This window comes from Erythrolamprus reginae, chromosome 3 (genome assembly GCF_031021105.1).
Source record: "Erythrolamprus reginae isolate rEryReg1 chromosome 3, rEryReg1.hap1, whole genome shotgun sequence".
Taxonomy (NCBI): domain Eukaryota; kingdom Metazoa; phylum Chordata; class Lepidosauria; order Squamata; family Dipsadidae; genus Erythrolamprus; species Erythrolamprus reginae.
In genome coordinates, this window is record NC_091952.1 from 46,548,132 (window position 1) to 46,571,893 (window position 23,762).

A 23,762-nucleotide genomic window follows, 5' to 3' on the forward strand; every position below is an offset into this window, starting at 1 on the left:
CTGCTGCATCCCCTTCCAACAACCACACAAATCAAACACACCATAAACACCATAAACCAAAACCTGGGAGGTTGCATCACAGACATACTGTACATTACAAAACAGCCAACTAATCTGCAAACATCAACTGCAACAACTACTCATGATGTCACCCCTATTCTGCAAACAACAACTGCATCAACTGCTCAAGGTGTTACCCCATCAACTAATCAAGATGTTACAACAGCCAGCCAACCTGCTTACAGCAATTTAAACCAGCACTCCACACATCCCCACCAATATTTATAGAAAGACAGCCAGGACACAAGCGCCCACACAAACTAGTAGCAACAAGTTTTAGCACCCACTACTGATGAGGATATCACTATAGTCTCTCACCATGATCACAACCATTCATTAGTATTTCCTACTAAGAATGTATATCTTGGTATTTGTAAGCATAAACTTGTGTCTTTCTAGAAATGGGGAGAAAGAACTGATAAGTATTAAACAGGCAGTTAAGAGCTAACAGTTTAGAAAAGCTGTTATTTAGAAATATTGGAAGAATATTAAAAAGGCATGCTGAAGATGGAATGTAGTCAACTTGCTGTGGGACAATTCACTAAAGGACAATATAACAATTCAATTTAATGATTTAAAATATATATTTGTTCATGTTGTGGGGGTGTTTCTCTATTTCAATGGCTTCCACAATTATTCTCTTGTTGAAGTGACTAGAACTGGATGCAGTACTCCAGATGTGGTCTAATACCACTCTACTATGCCCTGGTCAGACCACATCTGGAGTACTGCATCCAGTTCTGGTCACCACACTTCAAAAGAGACACTGAAACTCTGGAGAAGGTGCAGAAAAGAGCAACCAAAATGATTAGGGGACTTGAAACCAAGACTTACGAAGAGAGATTGCGGGAACTGGGCATGGATAGCCTAGAGAAAATGAGGGGCAGAGGGGACATGATAGCTGTATACAGGTATATGAGGGGTTGTCACAGAGAGGAGGGGGGCACTCTATTCTCCAGAGCACCAGAGGGTCAGACGAGGAACAAAGGCTGGACGCTGACCAAGGAGAGATTCAACCTAGAAGTAAGGAAGAACTTCCTGACGGTCAGAGCAATCAACCAGTGGAACAACCTGCCTGCGGAAGTGGTGAACTCCCCAACTCTGGACACTTTCAAGAGGAGATTGGACTGCCACCTGGCTGGGGTGCTTTAGGATTCCTGCTCAGGCAGGGGGTTGGACTTGATGACCTGCATGGTCCCTTTCAACTCTAACAATACATAAATAAATATAAATTTTGTCATTTGCATTTCATTCTGTCTTTTCTTTTGCATCCTTCCTTTAATTATTCTATTCCACCATTTCTTTGATATTAGTGTAACTCTTGTCCTGCAGTGAGTTGGCTATGTTAAGTTGTCCTGCAGCGAGTTGGCCACAGCGAATTGTCGTAGACCCTGCTGGGAATGGCTGGAGAGCGAAAAAAGAGAGAAGGAAAGGAGAGGAAAATCAGAAGTCAGAGAGCACTTAGAGCAGTTCACCAAGAATTATGACAGAGAAAGGAGGAGAAACCATCCGTGTGGAATCCATGAGGGCTGGAAGAAAGCTGGCAAAAATGATTCAGACATACCGGTAGTATAGGTTTTCCTATTTGAGCAGGAAGTTGGACTAGAAGACCTCCAAGGTCCCTTCCAACTCTGTCATTCTGTTATTCACTCAAAGGAAAATTTCTACTGGCAGAAGAGTGAGGTCTGAGATAGAGGAATAGAGTCATCTCAACAGGAGAAGATAGGTGACAGCTGAACCTTTTGAGAGAAACTAGATGCACCAGCTGCTTCCTGAGAGAAGCAAAACAAGTATTTCTGGGAAAATAAAGAGGAAACGGGGCAGGAGGAAGAGAGAGAAGATAAAGTAATAGAAGTCTAGGTGCTATGCTGTAAAGCAATAGGAGTCAAGAAAATCCCAACGGTTAATCAATGAGGAATAAGAACACGATTAGAGTATTGCTCACAAGATCATATGCTGCAACGTCCTACCGGTCAATGACTACTTCAGCTTCAACCGCAATAACACAAGAGCACGCAAAAGATTCAAACTTAATACGAACCGCTCCAAACTTGACTGTAAAAAATATGACTTTAACAATTGAGTTATCGAAGCGTGGAACTCATTACCGGACTCAATTGTGTCAACCCCTAACCCCCAACATTTCTCCTTTAGACTCTCCATGATTGACCTCTCCAGGTTTCTAAGAGGCCAGTAAGGGGCGTACATAAGTTCACTGGTGTGCCTTTCGTCCCCTGTCCAATTGTCTTTCCTCTCTTTCACCTATCATATATATTCTCTTCCTTTCATATATCCTCTCCTCTAAGTTCACTTTTACCCATATATATATTACTACATGTCTATTTTTCTTCCTATGTATTTGTGTATTGGACAAATGAATGAATAAATAAATAAAAAATAAGGATGGGTGAAATGCACACAGTCAGAGTAGAGAAAGTTTGAAGCTTAAAAGGGTGTGTAACCATAAGAAATCAAAAATATAAAGGAGTTTGAACTGAATTAAGAGAACAAATAAGAAAATGTTCTCTTTAGTATGTGAATATTTGATGTATTTATACATAATTGTGTACCATTAACATGTTGCAAATCTAATATCCTGCCTGACCACCACCATAAATTATAAAAGAACCTTGGCAGTTTTAAGACTTGTGGACTTCAACTCTCAGAATTCCTCAACCAGTCATGCTGACTGGGGAATTCTGGGAGTTGAAGTCCACAAGTTTTAAAGTTGACAGGTTTGGAGACCACTGGTCCAAAAGGTCGAGATGGCAGCCCTGATCATGTAATCAAACCCTGCCATTTCTCATGTGCATAGCTGTCATCCCGGCTTCTTTTTAACACCTCCTCCTCTTTCTCTAGAACCTAAATCGCTACTCAGATTTCAGATATCGTTCATGTTCTTATCACTCTTGTTTTACCTGACTTTTCACAATGCTGTCCATGCCAACCTGATGAACAGATACAGCCACTGAATCGATTGCAGGTGCCTCCATTCTCGCAATTACACTCTATGGTACAGTCAGGACCATATTTGCCAGGAGAACAAGCTGTGGAAAGAACAGAGGGATTAGGGCAGAGGTCTTCAAACTTGGCAACTTTAAGACTTGTGAACTTCAATTCCTAGAATTCCAGCAGAGCTGGCTGAAGAATTCTGGGAGTTGAAGTCCACAAGTCTTAAAGTTGCCAAGTTTGAGGACCCCAGTATTAGGGTCTCAACAATTTTACCCATTTTAAAGACTGAGTTTCTTGGTCAAAGATAATTCTTTGTTTTAATTAGAACACTTATTAATCTTTCTCCTTCCTGTTGGAATATACATGTACATCAGTGTATTTTACATATACAGTTTATTCAGTTGTTTAACTGATGCAGTACAATCAGAAAGAAGGATTTGCAATAGGTTTCTTTCCTTCCTTAACGTAATTTTTGACATGATACTTTTAATTTCTTACCCTGAATTTTTCCATACAATTTTCCTTGTTGCAGAACAAAATGAGAAGTGGCATTTTCTGATTTTGAACTATTACCGAAGCCTATAAATATGTATGTGTTGCTTGGAAGAGGAAAGTTTATCAATATTAAATTCCTAAACTATTGCTCTCTGCAAAATTAAATGTTCAAGGAAAATCCTTATCAATTCCTTTTATAGTATATGGAGAAATTGCCAATATTGATTGCATACAAGTGGTCCTTGCTAAATAACCACTTGTTCAGTGACTGTTTGAAGTTATGATAGTGGTGAATGTGCAACTGCAGGAATATGACTGTGAAGAGTCTTGACACAGCGGTTACGAGACGGTTCTTTATTTTAGCTCTTTTTGGAAGTGACTACCAGCTGGAACGCGTCTCAGCTGGGCAAAGGAAAACCGGCTCCTTTTATACTTTTATTTTCCCGCTCAAAAACAAGCTGTCAGCGCCTTAACCAATCAGGCGCAACCTATTTACATATTTTCCCTGGATACAGTTTACAGCGTTTTTTAAGAGTATTCAACAGACTGTGCTTGCAGTTGTGGCCATTTCACAATCCCTGTGGTAATGGGACTGCTATCGGGATAATTGGGATGAGCTCGGAAGGATGGAAGGAACCTGATGAGATTCGATCTGCCAAACTGCTGGCAGTTGGTGATCACCAGAAGTAGCCTGCAGTACTATTGCACCACCATGGCTCTTAGACTTAACTCTGACGTACAACATTCTCCCTCAAAGCAAACAACAATACTGTATAGGAGAGAACGTTGCTGAAGAATGAGAAAATTCAGCATCAGAAATGGATGGGCAGTCAGGCAGGATAGGGTTACTTTTAAAACCTCCCCCTCCCCCCTCTTAGTAGAATTTCCTGCTTATGAGCATCTTTCTTTTTCTGTTTCTATGCTGGGGCCAAGCAGGAGAGAAACTATTTTGAAGGAACAAAAGGAGGAAGCTACTCTCTCTTGGCTATGGGCCAAGTGTGTCCCAAACAGAGAAAACAACAAAGCTTCTGCACCATCCCGTGTCTGGGATGAAGCAGAAACTCTTGTACCTCTTTTCCATGTCCAGATTTTCCAGGGAACATGTGATTGTTCTGCTGATGGTGACAATGAAATAAAAAGCATACAGGCCCTAAGCGTAATAGCCAGAGTCCTTGCTGTTCACCCTTTTTTGTTTTTGTCAGATATAATTCTTGTTTTGTCCTGATTCGCTCAAGACAGAATGAACTTATTACAAAAATTAGCTTGATAAATATTATTTTATCTGAATATAAAACAATATAAATATTGCTTTATCTTAGCTTACTGAAAAAAACCAAATTCTAGTATCTGAACATTTACCTATAAGTGGTAAAACATTAACTTTCTGTTAAATTTTCTACATATTGTTCTTCAGTGGTTCTCCTCCTACCTCTCTGGCCGGTCAGAGGTCGGCTCCGAGGTCTCTCCCTTGTGGGGTGCCTCAGGGGTCGGTCCTCTCCCCCCTGCTATTCAACATCTACATGAAACCGCTGGGTGAGATCATCCAAGGACATGGGGTGAGGTATCATCAATACGCCGATGATACCCAGCTTTACACCTCCACCCCATGCCCAGTCAACGAAGCGGTGGAAGTGATGTGCCGGTGCCTGGAGGCTGTTGGGGCCTGGATGGGTGTCAACAGACTCAAGCTCAACCCGGATAAGACGGAGTGGCTGTGGGTTGTGCCTCCCAAGGACAATCCCATCTGTCCGTCCATCACCCTGGGGGGGGGAATCATTGCCCCCCTCAGAGAGGGTCCGCAACTTGGGCGTCCTCCTCGATCCACAGCTCACATTAGAAAACCATCTCTCAGCTGTGGCGAGGGGGGCGTTTGCCCAGGTTCGCCTGGTGCACCAGTTGCGGCCCTATCTGGACCGGGACTCATTGCTCACAGTCACTCATGCCCTCATCACCTCGAGGTTCAACTACTGTAATGCTCTCTACATGGGACTACCTCTGAAAAGTGTTCGGAAACTTCAGATCGTGCAGAATGCAGCTGCGAGAGCAGTCATGGGTTTACCTAGGTATGCCCATATTTCACCATCACTCCGCAGTCTGCATTGGCTGCCGATCAATTTCCGGTCACAATTCAAAGTGTTGGTTATGACCTTTAAAGCCCTTCATGGCATCGGACCAGAATACCTCCGAGACCGCCTCCTGCCGCACGAATCCCAGTGACCGATTAGGTCCCACAGAGTGGGCCTTCTCCGGGTCCCGTCAACTAAACAGTGTCGGTTGGCGGGCCCCAGGGGAAGAGCCTTCTCTGTGGCGGCACCGGCTCTCTGGAACCAACTCCCCCCGAAGATTAGAACTGCCCCTACTCTTCCTGACTTCCGTAAACTCCTTAAAACCCACCTTTGCTGTCAGGCATGGGGGAATTAAGACATCTCCCCCTAGGCATGTTTAAATTGTGTATGGTATGCTTGTGAGTGTGTCTGTTCGTATATGGGGTTTTCTTTTAAATCTTAAATGTTTTAAACTTGCTCGGATTATTTATGATTTGTTTTCTCTGCTGTGAGCTGCCCTGAGTCCTCGGAGAGGGGCGGCATACAAATCTAAATAATAAAAATAATAAAGTAAATAAATATTGGCCTTCTCCAGGTCCCGTCAACTAAACAATGTCGTCTGGCAGGACCCAGGGGAACAGCCTTCTCTGTGGGGGCTACGACCCTCTGGAACCAGTTCCACCCAGAGATCAGGATTGCCCCCACCCTCCTTGCCTTTCGGAAACTCCTTAAAACCCACCTCTGCCGTCAGGCATGGGGGAATTGAAACATCTCCCCCTTGCCCATGTAGTTTTGCTCTATGATTGATTGTGTGCTTGTTTTTTATATATATTGGGGTTGCTTTTATGGACTTTTTAACTTAAAACTGTAAATTAGATTGCTAAATACAGTATTAGATTTGTTACTATGTACTGTTTTTGCCATTGTTGTGAGCCGCCCCGAGTCTGCGGAGAGGGGCGGCATATAAATCCAATAAATCTAATCTAATCTATATTATTCTCAAAACATTTCAGATAATGGGCTCTTTATTAAGTGAGATTCTAAAATATAATAAACTGGTTGCCATTAGTCCTGATGCTATTTAATAATTCGGTAAACCCGAAAAGTGTAAGGAACAACCTTTGATATCTTTGGGGAATGTCATGGATTAGGAAAATGATACAACAAAGGAATTAATACAACAATGGTTATACTGGTTTATTCGGGAATTTTTGGGTGGTGCTTTCCTTTTGCCTTTTGAAAAGTAAGTCAGCTCCTGACTTTCCTTCCTATTCCATCCATTCAATTTATTTATTTTATTTACTTGTTCAATTTGTATGCCACCATCTCCCTAGGACAGTAGTTCTCAACTTGGGAGTTGGGACCCCGTTGGGGGTTAAATGACCATTTCACAGGGGTCGCCTAAGACTATGGGAAAAGACAAATTCCACATGGTGTAAGGAACTAAAACTTCTATTCTGGCACCTTGGAACATATTTTTACAATCCAACCAATCAGGCGTTTACAGTGTGGATGTCTTTCTGATCTTCCGGCCAATCAGCTTAAAGCTCTGTTGGGATAATTGGCATTTGTTGTGGTTGGCTCTGGCCTAGCTCCTGCCCCAAGGACTGTGGATGTGGGGGAGACATCCACATGCTGCAGGCCTGTTTTGCTCCCGGTGGAATCTGCTGATGAAGGCTCCTCTGACCAAGAAGACATGAGTGACAGGGAGGAGGAGAGTGTGGCAGACAGCTCAGAAGGAGATCAATTATCTAGCTCCTCCTTGGATTCGGAACAAGAGTTAATGGTACAGCAACCCATGAGGAGAGCGATGCATAGGCAGCAACAACTGACAGATTATTATCAAAGAAAATGAGGCCACCTGTGATTGGGTGGGGCTGTGGTAATTAGTGAGGCTGCTATAAATAGCAGCCTGTGGGTTTGGCCATTGTGGAGGATTATCTGATCGTTGTGTTTCGTGCCTGCTTTGCTGACTTTGACCTTTGTGTGCTGATTTCCCCCCGCTTTGAAACTAAACCAGAGCAAAGTGTGTTTCACTTTGTGAAAGAAGAAGGATTGTGAATTGCCTCACAGCTGCAAGCTAAGTATCACCGAACTGATAAGGGACATGTACAAATTACCAGTTTGTTTGGAGACGAGTGCTCTTTGCTATACAAAAATAGTGCTTCGTTTATTTGCATTTTCGGTATAAAGAACATTGTTTTGAATTTTCAAACGTGCATGCGTCTGAAATTGTATCTGTGAATTTTCGGGAGGATTCTACCAGAGAGCTCGACAGAACAGCGTTAGACTTATGGTTGGGGGTCACCGCAACCTGAGGAACTGTATTAAGGGGAGAACCACTGAGGAACTGTATTAAAAATGCCGAGAACCACTGTCCTAGGGATTCCAGGTGGCTCACAACCAAAATAATGTTTGCTCCCTGTGTAAGTATGACAGTATCACCAAGCTGCAATAAATCAATTGCAAGTGGACATACCTGAGTTGCACTGTACTCCGCTCCACCCAGCAGCACAGGAACAGCCATATGGGTCAGGCAGACAGAAGGATAAACCTCTGCAGCCCTGCTCACTGGGACATCTCTCTTGGCAGTTTCGCCCAAACCGGCCTTCCCTACATGCTGCAAAAGCAAGAAGATTCCAGTGAGATAACTTCTTTCACTTCAGCAATTGTGTAGTCCTGTTCCCATATGTCCTCGAACTAATCTCACAATTATACCTTTGCTCACAGGGTACTCATTAACCTCTCTGCAGAGTTTCAGGGAGGTTATAAATTTCTATCCATAACTATTAATTGAAAAGAGCATATGTGGTCATCTCTGTAGGATACCAGAGCATGGGCATGGAATTGGCAATTAAATTGCAGTAGTGGGACTATCTGGCCCTTGGCTTTCTCTTCTTCACTTTGCAAATGATAAAAAGAAAATTTTAAAGATGAATAACTTCCAACATCCGCATCCATGCATTTTCATTTGCAGAGTTACAGATTTTCTATAATCTGCAAAATGGACCCTCAATTTTCCAGTGAAGATCCTTCAAAGATGGTGACTTCCTTTGACTGGGCCATAGGTGATCATATACTATTGATACAAATAGGAATGTTTATCCTGATGTAATTACAGATTGGGTCCTGTGATGCTGTATATAATTTAATTTAATTTGATTTGATTTGATTTATTTGACTTCTATGCCACCCAATTCCAGTGGGACTAAGGGTGGCTTACAATGATAAATAGAACATACAATAAAAAAGCCAAATACAGTGATACCTCGTCTTAGGAACCCCTCGTCATATGAGGGGTTTAAGATTTCTTTGGCACATCTTAAGAACCATTTCCATCTTACGAACCCGAGCCCGGATCCATGGGCTCTCTTACTGCGTGTGTGCTCTCTTACTGCCAAAGGGATTCCCCTGCCTTGTGACTGCCACCGCTGGGATTTCTCATTCATTTCCCACCCCTGCCGGGATTCCCCGCCTCCCGACTTCTAGCCGAAGCACCTGGGATTTTCCCTTGGCTTTCCAGCAGCTGATCGAGATGCCCCCTTCCTCTACCTCCTGCCCGGCGGGAGGCGAAGCATGGGGGGGTTGTCAGGCTAGACCTCCTGCCCCCCCCCAGCCAAAAATGCAAAGCTGGACTGCCACCGCCGAAGGAAGCTTGAGCCTCCCAGTCCTCCCCACCCCTTCGTTCCGCCCATCGCCCTTGGATGGCAGGATCCTCCACAGCCGGCCAGCAGAACCTGCCTCCCAAGCCCTCTTGCCTGGCAGGAGGCAAAGTGTTTGGGGGGGGTGTCAGGCCAGCCCTCCTGCCTCTCCAAGCCAAAAGTGCAAAGCCGGGCCGCCGCCGCCAAAGGAGGCTTGAGCCTCCCAGTCCTCCATGCCCTGGAGGATCCTGCCGGCCAAGGGTGATGGGCGGGATGAAGGGGCAGGGATGGAGTGGGAGGCTCAAGCCTCCTTTGGCGGCAGTGGCCCGGCTTTGCATTTTTGGTTTGCGGGGGGGGGGGGCGGAGGGCCAAAATATAGTAGATCTATTCTAGTCTCCCTTAATTTTCAAATTTAGCAAAAACATGTGACACACACACACACACACAAACACACAATTTTATATAAAAATGTAGGATCCTGCTCCCTTTTTTTGTGTATACCACAGGGCAGGCCACAAATCAGGTTTGGGCAGCAAATATGATTTTGAACTTTCAGTGGCAAATTGTAGCCACTGAAGAATGGGGTCATTCAAAAGCGAATGAGTTAATCTTGGTAAGTATATTTTTGGATTTCATTTTCTCTTAAACCTGGGAAAAAGTGGAGGAAACAGACACAAAACTCTCCATCCTGGTCCCCACTATTGTATTTAATCACCAGACATATTCCTTGCCGCCGATGAAAACTACTATAATAAAGAAGCTCCTGATTTTCCAAGTTCAGTTCATGTCTCAGGTACATCCGTTTACACTAGAACAATGACCTGTGGCTTCTAACCTTTTTCACAGCGGGTACCCATGAATCCTGGAGGACAGATACATTCTCCCACAATGTGATGGCAGATGCCTCCATTCAGACAATCAGGGCAGTCTTTGTCACAAAATGAGCCCCATTTCTTGGTGGCACAACCTGGAGAGGGCAGGAAGAATAATGATATGAAGTTTCCAGACAACATTAGAGAGGAAATGCTACTCGCAATATGTAAGTATGATTTCATACATTGTGTGCTCTGACTCTAGCAAACAACCTCAGGAAATGACTTGTTAAAAACAGGCCTTCAGATTAGCCTAAGAATAATTTTTATTCAAATTTATTGATATCAGTTTTTCCTAAATGAATGTCCTCCACTGGCCATGTTATTTGGGGAATGGGAGGTGCACTCCCACCATATCTGGAACACATCCCACAGGGGAAGATAGTTTTGTGGTCATTTGTGAATCATCAAATCATAAGACTCTGAGTAATGTATTTATTTGTAAATTGCAACGCCCACAATTGAGACCAAATTACTTGACTCAACGTCCACAATTGAGACCAAATTTCTGTTACTAAGCAAGACGATTGCTAAGTGAATTTTGCTCCATTTTAATATCTTTCTTGCCACAGGTTTTAGGTGAATCACTGCAGTTGTTCAGTTGATAACATTGCTGTAAAGTGAATCTGGCTTCCCCATTGGCTATTTGTCAGAAGTGGATCACATGACCATAGGACACTAATTGTCGTAAATATGAACCAGTTGCCAAACACCTGAATTTTGATCACATGACCATTGGGATGCTGTGACAGTTGTAAGCCGTAATGGGCACCCAAAATTTTTACTGCCACACTGTGGGTGTGGCTTATTTTCTGGGTGTGGCTTAATGGTCATGTGACCAGGTGGGAGTGGCTTGAACGATCATCATTGTTCAAGTGAACTGTTAAGTCCTCCAACCTTACTAGTGTCGCTTGCTGGGGTGACAATTTGCTTTGCGTTTCCCGTGCTGTCCTTCCTGGGTTGTCCCCCCCGCCTCAGGCTGGGTAGCTAGGCAAAGAGGTGCTTCCAGAAGCATAAATGCTGCCAGCACTGCTTCCACCCACGCCTTCTGCTTGCACCTCAGGTGGGAGGTGGCTGTGTCAGGCTGGAGGGGAGCTGGGCAGGAGAGAGGGAAGCTCATCCGAGGCCAGGAAGAAGGAAAGAGGAAAAAAGCAAGGAGTGCAGACACAGCAGCAGCAGCAGCAAGGGAAAAAAGGAGAGCCGAGCCGAGACCAGTAATCCAGGAAGAGACTGCTGCCAATCAGCTGGAGCTGTGCACACAGCTTCATTTCCGCCAGTGGAACTGCATTCCACCCCGTCCTGCTGCTGCCCACCGCTGGTTTTAAGTGTGAAAAATGGCCATAGGTCACAGATTTCAATGCTGTTGTTACTTTGAACAGCTACTAAGCAAATGGTTGTAAGTCGAGGACTACTTATAGACTGCAATTCTTATGGATTGTTTTGATAAATGTTACAAAAAACATATGGCATCGGCCCAATTTTCGGCTGATTTTCCTCTGTTTGAATGGCTTCACAGTGTTCTGTGCTTTGATAAAAGCCCTCCTATCCTCCTCCAAGGTTAATCCTGAGCTTTATTTCTTTGCCCGAAGCACAGCTGATCAGCTCCTCAGCTGTGTTTCGGACTGAGTCCACCTTCTGAGCATGTGTGGAAGTGAAATTGCATGAGGGGACGCACATGAAACATTGCGATGCAAACCAGTGGCAAAGGTAATGGAACCCACCTCTGAGCGGCATCCACAAAAAAAATGTTAGGAAACATTAAATGATTGCCTTAGGTACACCCAAGCTCACCTCGCACAATCAGTCTGAAAAAGGCGCTTGACAAGGGACTGTCCTCTATAAATGTGGCACTGTAAATTCCACCGTCGGCCATGGTAACAGATGACAAGACCAGAATGGACTTATTCTCCTTTAGCTCACCCTGGTGCATTGTGTCATAGTAAGTCCCTGCACAAAAAAAGAAAGGAAGGAAGGAAGGAAGGAAAGAAGAAGAGAAAGAAAGAAAGAAAGAAAGAAAGAAAGAAAAAGAAACAAGCAAAAAAAATAGAAAAAAACCAAGATTGATGAACAAAGAAATACCTACTGAAATAGAAATACATCATTTGGAATATGATTTGCATGCAGATCTGTGAAGGGGGCCATGAAGTTGGATTTTGCTATTAGGAAAACAGATAGATTAGTAAAGGAACTTAGCAAGTCCAAGGCTACCATTTTGAAGCCAAGAAATAGATTCATGTGCGAATGACCATTCATAACAGATCAATGGATTCTATAGCACAATGGTTTTTAAAGTGTGGTCTGGGGACTCCTGGGAGGGAGGGGTCCCTGAAACCCTTTCAGGGTCTCCATGAAGATAAGTAAGTAAGTAAGTAAGTAAGTAAGTAAGTAAGTAAGTAAGTAAGTAAGTAAGTAAGTAAGTAAGTAAGTAAGTAAGTAAGTAAGTAAGAAAGCTATCATTTCTCAGTTTTAATTCCTAATTCAGTGAATATAAATTGATATATCCCCCATAAATTAAAATTAGTTGGGGTCTTCACTCTTGAATCATTATTAAGAATATAAAAGTTGTATATCAGCAGAGAAACTGAAGTTCCAAGGAGGAGTTGGATGTCTTGGAAAAAGGCATGCAGACATGCAGTTAGATAATGGGGCACTTGCCATTCCTTTTCCACCAGATATCTGTTTTCTTCCCATTCTTTATCCTGGCAGCCAGTATGGCTGATTGGGAAAGACTGATTGTGTGGGTTACTTTCTCTGGGACCAGGTTGGCTGAAACATAGAACAGAGGGGGGGGGAGGGGAAAGGAATTGGGTTACAGAAACTGAAATATTTTGTCTTCCTTGTTCATTAAAGGAACATGGTCTTACCAGAGCACATCCTGCTTGATGCAACATATAAAGGACTAGATACATTGCCAGGAAGAAAGGAATATATATAGGGGGAAAAACACTATTCACATTTCATTATGTGTGATGAAGGTATAATATTTGTTCATCCATCCATCCATCCATCCATTTATTCATTCATTATATTTGTCAAACAAGTATAGAAATTATAGTTTGTATTAACATAACAAAGTATGAAGAAGTGATAAAAAGGATAATAGGACAGAAGGACAGGGATGGTAGGCACAATAGTGCGCTTATGCACGCCCCTTACAGACCTCTTAGAAAAGGGGGGAGGTCAACAGTAGTTAATTTAAGGTTGGAGGTTTTGGGGTTAGGGGAAGAAACAACAGAATCAGGTAGTGAGTTCCAGGCATTGATCACTCTGTTGCTGAAGTCAGATTTTCTGCAGTCAAGTTTGGAGTGATTTACATTTAGTTTGTATCTATTATGTGCTCTTTGCTGTTGTTGTTGAAGATAAAGTAGTCACTAATAGGAAGGACATTATGATGTATGATCTTATGAACAACAGTTAAATCAGTTCAGAGGCGACGTAATTCTAAATTATCTAACCATTGTATTTGAAGTCTGGAGGACTCCTTCTTAGTCCATTTTGGGGGACTTGCCCCCCACCCTTGATAAAAGTCTTATTTATTTATTTATTTATTTATTTAATTTGGATTTGTATGCTGCCCAACTCCCTAGGGATTCTGGGTGGCTCACAACCCAAAAAAAATGAAATATATGTGATGTCAAAACCCCTAAAAAACAATTTAAGCAATTTAAAAAAAATTCCCATGGGAAAGTTATTAATTTGGAGGCTGTAGGAATGAGCAGACTGAAGCAAGAAGTTGGATTAGCAGAACTGTCAAGGTGGCCCAGAAAAATAATTTCACTCAAATCAATTAACCAACCACATTACCATTTTAATCTATCTACCTGCTGCATATACCTTTTTTCCTTTCCATGATGCAAACATCAAATCAGCTGAAAGATATTATAAAACAGAAAATACGTTGCTTCTGTGCTGACTGTGCTCCTATGCTATGAAGAAACATGTTACTACATCCTACTCCTTGGAAAATCTTCACAGGGTGCAGAATGAGCTACCGCTCCATTCCTTGGGGATGGGACTTTTTGCCTCTGCCCAGTTGGATGAAGCTCTTTCCTCCGCAGCAGATAATTGGCCGCTACATTACCTCCCTCGCCCAAAGGCCCCTAGCTATTGGTCCCAGCCCTTTCGTCACAAAAGTCCACATTCAGCCACAGCCTTTTGGCCACATGGGACACTTCGCCACCATCCAATCAGAATGGTCCTAACAAAATGCTACTTTGGGAAGGAAAGAATGTGGGGGGAGGGGGGGAAAGAGTTGGAGGGCTAATGATCCCTCCCTATTTGCAGAGAGAGAGAGAGAGAGGTCCGTTCATGCTGTGGGCATCTATTCTAGACGATCCCATGCCCTTTTCACCCCCTCCTCTGTTCATGTGTTCCCAAAACACCAGAACAGGTGAGCGCAGCCCAAAGACAAACATGTCTGTGTGTGTGTATGTGTGTTTGTGTGTGTGAAAAAGCTCCTCATCTTCTAAGAAACAGGAATTAACAAAAGAGTGAGGAAAAGATAGGAGTTATCATTCTACAAATTGGCATACCTGGTCACATTTAGTTGGGGCAATAGACCTCATGACCCCTTTACCATAAATCACATCAAAGAAACAGGAGTTTCCTAAAACAATTAGCATTTCAAGGGGATATGGGAACAGCTTACCACATGCTCCTTTTTTATAATTAAATTCTGTACTTGGTGATTTTGATTCCATATCTATTGATGGGATAACCATCGGAGTTTAGTTTTGTTGAAAACAAAAGTTCATTGCTGCTGATAATGTGTGTGTGTGTGTGTGTGTGTGTGTGAAAGAGCTCCCAAAGCCCCACACACACTTTGGGGATTCTACACATGAACGGAGAAGAAGGCATGGGATCGTCTAGATGCCCAGAGTATGAACGGACCTCTCTCTCTCTGAAAAAAGGAAAGGATCATTAGCCTTCCCGATTTTTTGTCCACAAAGCCCCCTGCCCCCCCCCCCCACTTTGGGGACCCATGCCTCTTTTCAAATTTTGTATGTCCTAGTTCGATGTTACAAGAGAAGAATCTACACAAGATTAGGTTAACAACTCTTAATGCCTTTTTGGCAATGGCTGTTACAGTGAGCTCTGGCACTTAGATATTATTATCTAATATCTAATACCATATAAATTAATTATTATATCAATGCAAATGAATGGGTATATCATTTGCCTCACAAACAATGATGAAATTGTAGTGTTGCACCACTCACATAACATCATGATGCAGAGTTATGCAGATAGATAGATAGATACAGTGATCCCTCGAGTTTCGCGATCTCGATCTTCGCGAAACGCTATATCGCGATTTTTCAGAAAATATTAATTAAAAAATACTCTACTCTTCTCTCTCTCTCTTTCTTCCTCTCTCTCACTCTCTTCCTTCCTTTCTCATCTCTTTCTTTCCTTCTCTCTCTTTCTCTATCTCTCCCCCTCTTGCTCTCCCTCTTTTTCTCACTTTCCCTCTCTCGTGCACCGAGCGGTGGGCAGGCGGGCAGGCAGGTGGCGGACAAGCGGCGGACAAGCGGCGGGTGGACAAGCGGCGGACAAGTGGCGGGCGGACAAGCGGCGGGCAGGCGGGCAGGCAGGTGGCGGACAAGCGGCGGGCGGACAAGCGGCGGACAAGCGGCGGGCGGACAAGCGGCGGGCGGACAAGCGGTGGACAAGCGGCGGGCGGACAAGTGGTGGGCGGACAAGCGGCGGGCGCGGCAGCAGCGAGGAGCCGAAGATCGGGGTTTCCCCTTTGCGTGGGCGGCGGGGAAACCCCGATCTTCGGCTCCTCGCTGCCGCGGCGCTGCCGAGCAGATCAGCTGCTGGGCGGCGGAAGGAACCTTCCCTGGGTCTTCCCAGGTGCGGAAGTAAAAACACCATCTGCGCATGTGCGGCCATGGAAAAAAGGGCGCGCATGCGCAGATGGTGTTTTTACTTCCGCACCACTATATTGCGAAAAATCGAGTATCGCAAGGGGTCTTGGAATGTAACCCTCGCGATACTCGAGGGATCACTGTAGATAGATAGATGGATGGATGGATGGATGGATAGAGAGATAGAGAGAGAGAGAGAGAGAGAGAGAAAGATAGATAGATAGATAGATAGATAGATGGATGGATGGATGGATGGATGGAGAGAGAGATAGATAGATAGATAGATAGATAGATAGATAGATAGATAGATAGATAGATAGATAGATAGAGATAGAGAGATACACATACATACACATATTGTGGATATCTGTGAAAAGAAGAGCATTAAGGCTCTTCCGTTTTCAGTCTTGTTAGATAAGTTTATCAATAAGTGAGTTATAAAGGAAAATCATTTACTGGCCCTGTGAATCTGAAACTAAAATATTTAACTAATCCTGAGAGAAAAGGATCAGAAATGGCAAAAAGTGAGATCGCTGTGAGGCTTCAAGCCCCTTTGTACATGATAATTTGTTGATTTCTCAAGACATATTAAATCAATTAAAATTACTGGTCTACACAAAAGTTAACCACAAGTTAATATTGCTTGCGCAAGAGTAAATGACATTTGGGCTTGACCAGAACATTCACTTTTGTTTGCACAATATTTGGTTTACTTTCTATGTCTAACGTTGTGCTTATTTCAATTCTTTTCTTAACTATATTATTTTTATGCTGTGTCTGTTTGATGTGGTTCTGTGAATATTTGCTTTTGGATTGCTACAGCGAGGTCTGCAATGCTTTTATTAGATCTGACATTTCACATGTCATTATGGGAAGGAAGAGGTCAAAAAGGCATCAAAGGACAACACAAAGGTATAATTTAAGATTGGGTTTGAAATAAGAAATGAAGAATGATAATCAGTCAGTGGTAGGAATGTTCTGATTTTGACCAACAGTATAACAGAGCAAAATTATTTCAGTTAGTAGAATTTATCCTACAAAGAAGTTTACAAAATGTTTAATAGAAATAAAACAACTAATTATAAAAGATTATTGAAAACATGAAGGTCTGAAGACAGGAAGGAAGAGAACATAGTAATCCTCTTTGAGAGATAACATTACACCATCTAGAGGCTAACACGGAAATTTCTTTATTGTTAAAAGAAGTTGGGTTTTAAAATCTGTGAGGTACAGAAGCACACACACACATATAAACAATTTATACTGTTATATCCTAATTTTTATATAAGCTCAAGGTGGCATATATGGGCAAGTGAAGATGGCTGTGGACAGTGAAGGACTACCAATATGTTTACTACCACACTGTGCGCATGGCTTATGCAGGACGCCCTGCATTTTTTCCCAACATCTTTCAGTGCAAATTGGGTGCTCTGGGGTGGAACTCCATTTTCTACAACCCCACTGCGTCCCCCTCCCCGTGCGGGCAGTAGCCCACCTCTGGCTGTAGATCACGTCATTTGAACTTCTAAACAAATTTAGAGATTGGACTTGCTGGTCTATTTCCATCTCAACCTATTTTCAACGTGTGGGTGTGGGTGTACAGAAGTGTATTTGGTGCAGTAAGGATAGCTGAGATGGGTGGAAATAGGTTTCTAGGAATTTAAATAGAAAGCCATATAAGTGTTCTTCTGTTACAGAAGGTTCTTTGTCATGCCCAACCCACCAGACATACTATATATGTATGCTATGCTCAATTCCACACAAACAATAGAAGAGCAACAACATAGTGTGTAAAATGGGTCAAATTGTGACAGAAAACATGACATCATATGTAGTGAAGGGCTGCAAAAAAATTTACTACCACACTGTGGGCATGGCTTATTTTGTGGGTGTGGCTTGCCAGCCGTGTGATCAGATGGGGCGGTGGCTTGAGAATCACGTGAAAAGGGGTGGCTTAAAGTTCATGTGACTGGCTTAAAGGTGGCCAACTTGATGTCACTCACATCAACGGTTTGGGTTAGGGTGTCTGGCCTCTCCTCGCCTCAAAGAGATACAATTTCCCTATCTATTTACTATTACTGAACATCCAAAATATACTATTTAATTCTAGGTATATATGTCATATGTGTACATACATATTACACACAGGCACACAAAAATATACATTATCTACTATATAAACTGTATGTGTATGTACCCACACACGCACACATAGCGCTTCTAAAATTATAGACATTCAACTTCATTTACTGTGATAGGAAAAACATACCCAGAGCCCAGAAGGGAAAAAAAGGAAAAAAAAATTTTTCCCTAGCAGTTCTGCATACCTGACCAAAATTTTTCTACCGTTTTTGCGTACCTGACCATACCCGTAGGAGCCCATCACTGATCATATGAGATAAGGAGTAAATGTTGAGAAATATTAACTTGAAAACATTAATTCTTCTACACTCAGGTGTAGATTTTTGGTCTTTAGATACCACATATCAGTATCTCTTCTTCATTGTCACATGAATCGATCTGTCACACTTACCGTTAATGTCGTTATGTACATAAACCACTCTAGTTTGCTCTGACTGTGTCTTCCCCAGGCAGTATGTGATGCCCACGAGGCCTGCTCGGGAGAAACCTCGCATATGCACTTCCTTGCTGCTGTTTCTGTATACCTGGAACTTGGATGTGGTCTTGATCATGGCATTGTCCCTGTCAATCTGGAGGCTGATGTTCCGTTCGCCTGTCACACAGGACAGGTAGAAGTGGTTGTGTGAGGGACTCAGAACATTGGCCACCAGAGTGATATCCAGAATCGCACCTGCATCAAAAGAATCAAAGCAGTCATCTTATGGACATGGAGAGCGGGTAAATTATAAGCATGATTGAAATGTTTCAGTGCTAACTCCTTGCCTTGTTTATGTCAAACAGTTTGATTCTTGCCTCTCTCTTAGAAAAGGGAAAGAGGAGGAAAGCCTCAAACTCAGTGAAAGACTTAGAACTCATAAAGTATAAACTCACAAGTATAAAGAAAAATACTGAACAAATAATACTAATATTATTTGAACAAATAATACTAATACTAACTAATATCATTTATTATTATTATCAAATGTGGAAAAAGGAGCAGACCCCACCTGAAAATTTAATTATTGATAAAATATATAGATGTGCAGAGATGGATGAAATGACGAACTCAATTAAGGGGACAACAAATAAAGAAACCAAAGAAACATGCACAAATGGCCCAAATGGATTCAAAATAAAAAATAAAAAGTAACAATACGGAGTATCGGTATACCAGAACCGCTCCGAGTCTCCGGAGAAGGGCAGCATACAAATCTAATAAATAATAATAATAATAATAATAATAATAATAATAATAATAATATATAGAAATAGAAATAAACACCTTGCAATAGCAATAAAGATAAACGAAATAAACATTTATGATTGATAACCACTTTGTTGCAGAAACTAAAAGAATTCATGCTTATTGATATCTCATTTTTTCTCTTTTCTAATACTATGCTTTATGTATTGTATATATATTTGAATGTACATAATTTAATAGAACATATAGAGAAATGAATGGTTTATCTAAAATGTAATAGATACGGACTACAACCTGTACAAAAAAATATGAGAAATATTATTTTTAAAATCAATAAATAAACTTTAAAAAAAAGAAACTAATATTATTTAGTTCTCTGATTTTTCAAAGTGAATGAGGCTTTTCAATACTGGTAGTCACTTAGATTTATAAAAATAATGAATAATAAACAGACCAATAGAATAACCTAGTGTTATCACTATCATCATCATCATGCAAATGCTACTTTCAGTTCTAAACACCACACTCACCAGCACTGATGATGTTGCTTAGTCAGGTTAATGAAATGTCTGCAAGCAAACAAGCAAGCTCAGAAAACACCAAGGACTCCATAGTTGATTCTATTCTGGTTTCATTTCTCTTAGCATCCATTCTCAGTCACCTTTTCTACCTTATATCAGGGCATTTTTCTGGATTATTTTTCTCCATAGTCTCTGTTCTTATCTGGTCCATTTTCATATTTGATTTTTCCTTTACTGACCTCTTCCCCCAAAGCAACTTTGGTCCCATTAAGGTTTTTTTGGAAAATTATTGTGCTGATAGACAGAGTTATGATACTATTTACATAATTTCTATCCAATGTTTTGTTATACTTGGAAAGTATAAAAATAATCCTCAACCTTAGTTAAAAAATTATACTGGGCAATCATGAAAATAATTGTAAAACTCTCTACGCATCCTGAAGACTTATTCATATGCATTCCCATAAGATACATCTCCACAAATATATTATTGTAATCACTATTTGAGGTCCTGTTCCCAGCTCAGTTTTTAAATCCCTATAGTGGACAGTAGAATCCCAGCTAAATTAATTTCAAACATTCTATTTCTTCTATGCAATCTTTGTTCCTTTGGTTGTATTATTTTTCTGCTGTTTCTTTGTTTCTAAATTCTTTTTTTTAAATGTAAACTGTCCTGGATTACTGGGAGTTGGATATCTTATACATACATAATAATAATAATAATTATCATTGAGAGTTTTTTTAAAAATGTTGAATATGCACAATGATATTCTGTGTCATTGTGCATTTTTTTTAACCAAAGGATTTGAGAAATAAAATGTGTGATTGATAACCTAACACAGAGGAATCTAATTTGTAAAACACTATTTATTTACATTCAGGCCACATTCAGTGTAGCTTAGATCACTAATGTACTAATTTATTTATATTTGTTTTAACTTGGAAAGCCAAATGAGAGTAGATCTGACAGGCAAAGTTAAGTCTGATCCTTTAGAAAAGTCTGGTTCTCACAAAATTATATACACGTGTAATTAGCATGTGTGAAATTCATCTATGTATCAATTTGTACTATTTATGGAAATCTAGAAAATAATTTCCAGGTTTATAGCTAAGCCTGTTAAAATTCTGGATAACCAACTCTGCATATGAAATAATTCAACTATCAGAAAGACTTCTCATGACACTGGTCTTTTCCTGAAGGCTTATCTTTATTTTCAGTTAGGTGCTATATGACATTCTGATGTTATTTCTTATAAACATGTTCTGATGTTCTGCAAATAGGAATGCTGAAGTTTGCATTCTCCCATGCTGGTCAGTTAAATCCCTTTGTAATAGAGAAAATAAAGTATAGATCCTTTATATTTATTGTTCAAACAGCATTGGCAATAACATATATCACATTCTCTCCCCCCCCCCATTCTCTTTCACACAAACACACAAACACAAACACTTACTTTCTATTTTTTTTTAAGGTTTTAAGATTTTTATTTGGTGCATATATAACCACTAGAGTTACTTGTACATTGAAAATTGAAACAAAAATTATTAAGATTCTTCCTTTTTTATCAGCATATATTTTTGGGGGGTCTAATTCTTTTTTTACATATACCGCAATCCCTCTTTTCTTATTGTGTGATAGTGCTGTAAATACTCTTCCTAATTTCTCATTTTCTAATTGTTTTTCATTTTCTTGTGGAATGTGCACTTCTTGTAGACAAATATTATTCAAATTTTGCTCTTGTAATTTGCTAAATATACTTTTTCTTTTAACATATGAATTAAAAACCGTTTACATTGATTGAGGGTAACTTAACCTCTGTTTCCCTACCCACTTAGTTTCGTATTTGTCTTCTATTTATTCTATTTTCTTTCTGTGCTCTTGTAAGCATTCTTTCTTCTTCCTGTTCTTTACCTTTGGATGTTCCTTCTTTCCCACTATCTAGATCTATTAAGGGTTGTTCTTCCTGGCTTTGACTTTCTATTTCTGATCTTTCTTCTATTATAAATTCCTCATAAAATTCCTGTGCCATTAATTCATTGTAAACATGTTCTGATGTTCTGCAGATAGGAATGCTGAAGTTTGCATTCTCCCATGCTGGTCATTTAAATCTCTTTGTAATAGAGAAAATAAAGTATGGATCCTTTATATTTATTGTTCAAACAGCATTGGCAATAACATATATCACATTCTCCCCCCCCCCACTCTCTTTCACACAAACACACAAACACTTACTTTCTAATTAAATTCCTCGAATTTCTATTTTTCTTATTAGTAAAAATTAGCAACATTTTTTTTAAAAAAAAAAATGTTTAAATCCCACATCCACCAGAACCTTATCCATTTTATGACATAAAGTTTTGGGTGGTGCCCCAGACCTACCCCTAAAAATTGCCACTAAGTTTTAAAACTAAATGTAGAGAGAAGGGATCTTGTGTAAAATACATAGAAACTGATTGAATCACTTATATCTAGTATTAACATTTCAATAAAAATTAAGATAGATTTAGTTTTTGGTCTCTTCACTTCTTAAAGCCACGTCGAACCTTCTGATTTTTTGTTACCATGTGTTAACATGGCTCTGTTACACCGTCTGCTACTGTTGATTGTTTTCATTGTAATTCCAAAAACCAAACTGGCAGATGCTATTGGTCTAGCTGTGAATTATCAAGAAGAAAAGGCACACATGAATTGTTCTAACTAGAAATATCATTTGGAAAGAAGTATCAGAAAGTGCTGTTTTCTGTGCCCCTGGCTATAACCACTAGTTCTAGAATATCTTTTGTAATAGGGTTGCTTTCTCTTTGATTCTGATAACAAAGTAAAATTGTTGGGTACTACTTTCAATATGGACTCCAGTGATCATTTTCTTTCTCCACTGGACTAGATTAATGACTCATACATAGTATCCGAGGTTTGGCCATTGTGGTGTCAGTTCAAATACTTTTCTATTCCTCAGATTTTTCTATTGTTCGTTTTTTTAAAACTATTTTTAGAATCCTATACTACATACATTTTATAACATTGGCTTTAGTCTGAACTGATTTCTTTTAATTTTTGCATTCAGTTTTATTCCTTTTTTTTTCATTCCACAATTTTTTTTAACCCCAGCTTGTGTGCTACCCAATTCACTTTCGCTCTTTGATAGAATAGTTGACATAGAAATGTGGATGATAGGTAAGACATAGGAAAAATGGTTTGTTTACTCATCCGTGTAAATTGTATAGCTGCCCATCTCAAACTAGGGATGAACCATCATAAAAATAATTAAAACAGATTTTACCTGTCAGGTGCCAGAAGAAGCTGAGAAGACCAATTGTATCCAATCTCATTTTCAGGAACGGGCTCGATGTCAGGAGAATTGAAACATCACCATTTCAGAAGAAGGAGTATTAAGAATGATTTCTGTTATTTCTGACTCGTTGTTTTAAGCTTGTTATTCTTGAATCCTCCATTCTGTACCAGGGGCAAAACAATTAGAAGGAAATTGCCACTAGATCAAGCAGAATCAGTGCATAGTTCTTTGGTTTGAAGGAACTCAACAGAGTATCTTAGGAAAAACTCCACTTAGGTCGCCAAAGAAGTTGGATTTTTTTTAAAAAAAATTCCAGGAACTTCATTTATTCAAGAGTTCACGCTGGCACCCGAAGACCTAGCCACACATTTTAGCTCGTTGTTTATGGCCACATGTAGCTGCCAGGTAAATATATGATGCTGTTGCTTCTTCCATGCAGACTTGAAAGCCTAACTGGAGAGGCTCAGCAAGGCCACAAAATAAAACTGGGCTGGACAGGAAACCGATTAAAAGTGGAAATGGACGGAGTACAACATGAGCGGCTGGGGCTCCATCAGGAAAACAAAAATTGGCTGGGGTTCAGGCAGGCAGGATGGAGGAATGCCTAGAGGCCCTTACAGACAGCTCAGCACTGACATGAAATCCTGTTTCTCATACAGCATTTCCTGCTCTCCACCCATTGTTCCAT

General features: G+C 40.8%; 1 protein-coding gene across 4 annotated transcripts in view; it reads right to left on the reverse strand.

Moving 5' to 3' along the window:
* TIE1 (tyrosine kinase with immunoglobulin like and EGF like domains 1) overlaps window positions 1-23,559 on the reverse strand; it is a 64,043-nt gene extending 40,484 nt beyond the window's left edge. For 2 of the 4 annotated variants that reach the window (XM_070745093.1, XM_070745091.1), the window contains exons 1-7: window positions 23,063-23,559; window positions 18,469-18,747; window positions 12,721-12,831; window positions 11,857-12,012; window positions 10,029-10,160; window positions 8,032-8,172; window positions 2,979-3,107 (exon numbers count right to left, since the gene is read on the reverse strand). In XM_070745093.1, coding sequence (XP_070601194.1) covers window positions 2,979-3,107; window positions 8,032-8,172; window positions 10,029-10,160; window positions 11,857-12,012; window positions 12,721-12,831; window positions 18,469-18,747; window positions 23,063-23,111 — 997 coding nt within the window. In that variant the 5' untranslated portion in view covers window positions 23,112-23,559. The remainder of the gene's footprint in view (window positions 1-2,978; window positions 3,108-8,031; window positions 8,173-10,028; window positions 10,161-11,856; window positions 12,013-12,720; window positions 12,832-18,468; window positions 18,748-23,062) is intronic. The other 2 variants (XM_070745092.1, XM_070745090.1) reach the window with 1 other exon arrangement.
* Between the last annotated feature and the right edge of the window lie 203 nt (window positions 23,560-23,762).